Raw genomic sequence first — 5696 nt, forward strand, 5'->3', positions numbered from 1 at the left:
CCTGAATGTCTGGATGCCCCTGAATGTCTGGATGCCCCTGAATGTCTGGAGGCCCCTGAATGTCTGGAGGCCCCTGAATGTCTGGAAGGGCCCCTGAATGTCTGGAGGCCCCTGAATGTCTGGAGGGCCCTGAATGTCTGGAGGCCCCTGAATGTCTGGAGGCCCCTGAATGTCTTGAGGCCCCTGAATGTCTGGAGGCCCCTGAATGTCTGGAGGGCCCCTGAATGTCTGGAGGCTCCTGAATGTCTGGAGGGCCCCTGAATGTCTGGAGGGCCCCTGAATGTCTGGAGGGCCCTGAATGTCTGGAGGGCCCTGGATGTCTGGAGGCCCCTGAATGTCTGGAGGGCCCCTGAATGTCTGGAGGGGCCCCTGAATGGCCCCTACCAGCAGCTACTGAGTTTCTTTGCCTTGATATCTCAGTCTTATAATTCTAGATCTAGAGTTTCTAACATAGAAAACTGATGTAGAGTTAAACCCTCTGAGCTCTTTGGTCTTTAATTCAGTCTGCAGCCAAGTTGTTCTAGAGGTTAAAGATATTATCAGAGTTTATTTAGTAAAATATCATCAAACGTTGTTATTTCATAACTTCATGACCTTTGACCTCCTCTGGTCTGTTTAACAGCTTCAGTCTCAGATCAGCAGCAGAAACATTAAATCAGAGAAACATGGACTAGATTAGCTCTGCATTATCCACATGATGATGCAGTTTGATCTGATTAAATGTTAATCTTGTTCATTGGGCCCCTTTTTACTCTGAGCCCCCCAAAGGTTTCTGTACGGCCCTGGTGTTTAGATCCTGTTGAGCTGGGAGGTCCAGAGACTTGAAACCTGGCTGACTAGTCGGACTTCCACAACCTTCAGATCCGTCTCCTATCATCGCTCCGCACCTGACTTGGGTCGAAAAGCTGCGATGAAGAAGAGACTAGAGTCTCTCCAGAGTCGAGCTGGGATCAGGTTCACAGTCACACCAATCAGTCTGAGGAAAAAAGTTAAACACCAAACATTTAGTTTAGAAAAGTCCAGGAAGCTGTTGTCCTCAGCAGGCTGACATAGATCCATGGAGAGACAGACGGTATATTTCATGTCATTTAGTTTGCAACAGTTGACAGCAGTGGATCACTTTGAGTTGAATGAGTTGATGTCACTCATGACATAAACATTTTTTCCTCATTTTTGAAAACGATTCACTATTCTGTCTGTTCTGTTCCAGCAGCCAAGACCAAAAAGGAAAGCAACAATATACAATTTTAAGATATAAAATGATAAAAACTAGTTTAATCTGATTACTGAACTGAAAGTGGCATCAGGTTAGATTAGCAAACCTGAATTTTCCCTCAGTGGGTCAATAAAATATTTCAAAGTGACTGAAACGTTTCTGCTTCCGGCTTCATCCCACAGCATGGTGGGTTTCCTTCAGGCTGTAACATTGTCAACATGTTATAGTTATTACTGATTTATGCTTAAATTCATGTTCAGGAACAAATCGATTCCTCTGAACGGCTCCCTGCTGTGAACGGTGGGACTGTTTTTCATCACGCTCTGATCACCTCAGCGATTGTTATCTTTATTTAAATTAAAGTTATTGAAATAACAATAGCATTTGTGTAAAAATCTGGACGTTAAAAGGAGCCACAGGTCTCCACCCCACAGCCACCATGTTGATACAGGAAAGAGTTCTGATTGGTCCACAGCCGGTCGGACCGGTCTGACCTGTTACCATGACAACAGTTCACTGTGACGCACCAAAACAACGCATGCAGCCGCTCCTCATGTAAATGAGCTCTGCACAGCAGCGCTCTGCTCAGTACGTCTAAATATTTAAAAAGATCATGACTGAACAAATCATTAAATCCAGATGATTGGCTGAAGCTGGTATAAAGACCCCAGACTGACCTGATGTTGGGTTTGTCTTTGACTCGTTTGTTTCTTTAGTGGAAAAATGACTGAAACTTCCTGATTCGAGGAAGTTTTTGTCAAGGCGTAGATTTAAAAATCTGAGGTATTTTTCTGTTTTGACTCAGATGTTTGCAGTGTCTTGAGTTGTTTATTAAGGTACAAATTTAGGCTCGACAAGTTTTAAATTCACTGTTTCATCGCCAATAAATCAGGTATGTAGTGCTGAGAAAACACGTAGCAGGTGGAGACGTCCTTTATTCGTTTTGTTTTAGATTAAATTCAGAAATAAAATCCTTCACAGGCTGAGAGCTGAACTGTCAGACCAGCAGCTTAAAATGATGGTATGTTGAATAAACTCACAGGTTCAGGATAATCTGCTTTAGTAACACCTTCTCTTGTTTTGTGATGAAAAGTTTAAACCCTGTTGCCATGACAACCCAATGGGAACAAGCTGCAGAGCTGACAGTAGATCCTGTCAGCTGATGGAGACAGGTGGAGCAGCTCAGGTCTGGACTCATCCACCAATCAGCATCCAGCTCATAGCGTCACCTGGTTCAACCTGTCTGACCAGAACCACTGACTTATCAGCAGCCAGGCAGGAAATCTGTCATTCAGGATGGAAACCAGTCACTGCACCATCAGCTGTACTGGGCGGCTGAACTTCATCAGCTTTAAACCAGACAGGTGAGAAATGTTCTGTTTCTACTGACACAGGTACAACGTCTTGGTTAAAGACTCTGAAATGGTCTAAAAAATGATCTAAACAATCAGATCAATATTCATCTGATGAGACCAGGGAGATTTATGGTCTTTTCAGGTCATTTTATGACTTATTTGACCAACATTTCACCAGGAAGTTCTCTGAGGTTTAACCTCTTCAGGGGAAACTGGAATATGACTCAGTCTAAAGGACTGGAACCAGTTTAGTTCCTCCAACGTCAATGACATCCTGGACCAGGACAGGACCAGGACTGGACCAGGACTGGGATCAGGACTGGAGTTAAACTGGACAGATTATTCTGGAATATGAAATATTCTCCTTATGAAGCAGCCGCCGCCGTCTGAAAGTCAGGAGGAATTATTGGACCAGAAATCAAATGTTGTTGGAGCAGGAAGTGAAGTATGGAAACCCGGAAGGTCAGTTCTTCAGGTGCGCGTCATGTGTCAGGTGCGCATGCGTCAGCAGTCGGCCATTTTACATTGCTGTGTCACGTACCGTAGCAACCGGAGCAAAAAACCTTTCCATTTTTCATAAAAGCTTATTTATTTTTGGTATTTTCTGGATAAAGAATAATTTTTACCTGAAGATCCAACAAAATGGCCGCCAGACGAGCTGTGGTTTGGATTTTTCTCTTGTTGAGCGTCTCCATGGCCTACGCCCCACGTGAGTCTAATGACAAGTAAAACTGGTTGAGTTTAATGTGTTTCCTGCTTGTTTTATTCTGTAAACAAACAGGAAACACATTAAGAGGTTGAACAGAGCTCCACGTTTGGACATTTTTCTGTTCTGGGTGTAAATTATCCTGATCTGCTCATCTGGGCCTGGATCTGGTTCTAGGCCCGGTTCTGCTCAGGTTTCCTCTGATGGCCGACCTGCTGCTGCTTCAGTCTGAATTTAATCTGGTTTCAACCTGAAGTCGTCAGAATTATCTCACAGACTCAAATATTTAAACATCTGTATTATTTTCCTCACACTGGGCAGAGCGGGGCGATCAGCCTCGGCTGCTGGGATTGGACTAGACCAGAGCCAGTCAGGGTACCAGTAAGTACGATAACCCGGAAAACCGGACCGACCCACAGACACCCTGAGCCCAGAGGGAAGGTTTTATTGGCCTTTATTTGATAGTGATGGACAGTAAAGCGGGTCATGAGAGAAGTGGGCAGACATGCAGCACCAGGCCGGGAATCGAACCTGTGACCGCCACGTCAAGGACTGAGGCCTCCATGTGGGCCGAGCCGAACCGCTGACCCACCAATCGAAACCTTTTAAAATCCAACTCAGATACTTTGGTCTCTGTCCTCCATGTGGAGTCTCATCACTCTGACCTTTGACCTCTTTGCTCCGTTTCCTCCAGCACAGGAAGTAATCTCAGCAGAACCGGGTCAGCCGGTCACTCTGCCATGTAAAGCTAATGGATCAGAACCAGTGACAGCCGTGGAGTGGACCAGATTGAATCCGGAGACAGAAGATGTTCTCCTCTACAGAAGAGGAAAAGGAGAAGATCCAACCAGCCAGAACCCGTCCTACCAGAACCGGGCGAGCCTGAAGGACGAGCAGATGAAGGACGGAGACGTGTCTCTGGTTCTGAAGAACGTGAAACCCAACGACACCGGAACATACCAGTGTCGTCTGGAGAAGCAGACCTTTGGTCTTGAACCTGTCTGCAGCGTCCAGCTGGTTGTTCGTCCAGGTGAGGTTCTGGTTGGTTCTGAAATGTTCTTCAGTCATCAGAGACTCACCTGGTTCTGATCAGCAGGGACCAAAGATGGACTGAAGAATGAAGGACAGAAGAACTAAGGACGGAAGAATGACGGAGTGAAGAACGATGGAAGCAGCCGATCAGGGAACAAATTCACTCTGCTGGTTTTACTTGTTCCTGCTGTGTGGCTTTAGGGGTCAAAGGTCACCAGATAATAACCACAGGGTTCATGAAGTTGAAGTTTGTTCATTTCAACACAATAAAAACTTTTATGCTAGTTTGTGGGATTGTTTCATTTTCTCCCAGCAGCGTTTCTGAGGTTTCTCCAGGATTTATTAATAATTCAGAGTAAATGAATCTGAACTGAACCAGACTATTGATCAGAATAAATCATTAAATATCTAATTGGGAGCAAAGCATGATGGGTCGGCAGAGTTCTGATCATCAGAATCAACTTTCAGTCGATCAAATGATTTAAATCCTTACTCTTCCAGGATGTGGATCGTCTGAGGCTGAACTGATCGATAATAATTTAGATAAAATCGTCAGATTTTTCTCTAAACCTGAATAATTTCTGAAGAATCAGCAGTTTATCCTCTGAACAAGGGCGTAGGAACGAGTCTGTCATTGGGGGGGACGCATATCGGAAACCTGACAGATCAGTAAATATCTTAAGCAGAAATGTCAAACTATTTATGCCATCAACATATCAGTAATGCGTTACTCTAATCTGACCCTTGTTTCAGTAACAAGTATTCTAACATGTTACTATTTACAATCCAATAATCAGATTAAAGTTATGCAGAATAATTACCGTCTTTCCAGGATGAACACTCACTTTAGCATTTGCCTCTCACAACTAGCAAGCTAAATACTCTGGTAGCACAGACAGGCTACCAGATTCTGATATATTTTATTGGTCAAAATGCACTGATATAAATTGACTGGTAATTGAACAGGTTCTACTTCTTTCTAAAACCAAAGTAGAAAACAGCTCATAAAATAGGACTTGGAAGTTTTAAACTCAATACAGCAGTTTGACCAACAAAAATAAAATCTAAACAAGTTTTGTTCTTTAACAACTCTCTACATCAGTGCAACAGTTTGATCTACAAAATAAATAAAAAGTATACTTTACACGCCTAACAGACACCTTAGCTCCTCACTGTTAACTCAGTCTCACTTTCCAGCCCTGCATTCAGTAACTTACCAAAGATCCATGAAAAACACTGAGGCAAAAAGACTAATTTTTTTTCCCTGTCATTTTCAGCCGCAAACATTTAACTAAAATATCTATGGATATGTGTTTCTGTCTCTGCCTCCCTCTGACTCTCTGGAGCCTGATGTTCCTGCATGGATTTACAACAGACACTACAGTAA

General features: G+C 43.7%; 1 protein-coding gene across 4 annotated transcripts; it reads left to right on the forward strand.

Annotated features, from left to right (window-relative positions):
* Nucleotides 1-637: 637 nt before the first annotated feature.
* Nucleotides 638-4594, forward strand: LOC106935725 (CD226 antigen-like). 4 transcript variants are annotated; one of them, XM_015016349.1, is made up of 3 exons: nt 2605-3280; nt 3972-4307; nt 4371-4594. In XM_015016349.1, the coding sequence occupies exons 1-3, from the start codon at nt 3214-3216 to the stop codon at nt 4412-4414; spliced, it is 447 nt and encodes a 148-aa protein (XP_014871835.1). In that variant the 5' UTR covers nt 2605-3213; the 3' UTR covers nt 4415-4594. The 4 variants fall into 4 exon arrangements, 3 of the variants coding, with proteins under 3 accessions (XP_014871835.1, XP_014871836.1, XP_014871834.1); XM_015016350.1 differs by having other exon boundaries at nt 2607-3280; nt 4374-4594; XR_001421953.1 differs by lacking the exon at nt 2605-3280 and adding an exon at nt 638-2580 and having other exon boundaries at nt 3972-4594.
* Nucleotides 4595-5696: the final 1102 nt, after the last annotated feature.

This window comes from Poecilia latipinna, unplaced genomic scaffold (assembly GCF_001443285.1).
Source record: "Poecilia latipinna isolate Pla-1442-1.1 unplaced genomic scaffold, P_latipinna-1.0 Scaffold2010, whole genome shotgun sequence".
In the NCBI taxonomy this organism is placed as follows: domain Eukaryota; kingdom Metazoa; phylum Chordata; class Actinopteri; order Cyprinodontiformes; family Poeciliidae; genus Poecilia; species Poecilia latipinna.

Coding starts and splice junctions, on each gene's coding strand:
- LOC106935725 (XM_015016348.1), top strand. CDS start 3,214: ATGGCCGCCAGACGAGCTGTGGTTTGGATTTTTCTCTTGTTGAGCGTC. Junction 3,281..3,971: donor CTCCATGGCCTACGCCCCAC/GTGAGTCTAATG, acceptor CGTTTCCTCCAG/CACAGGAAGTAATCTCAGCA.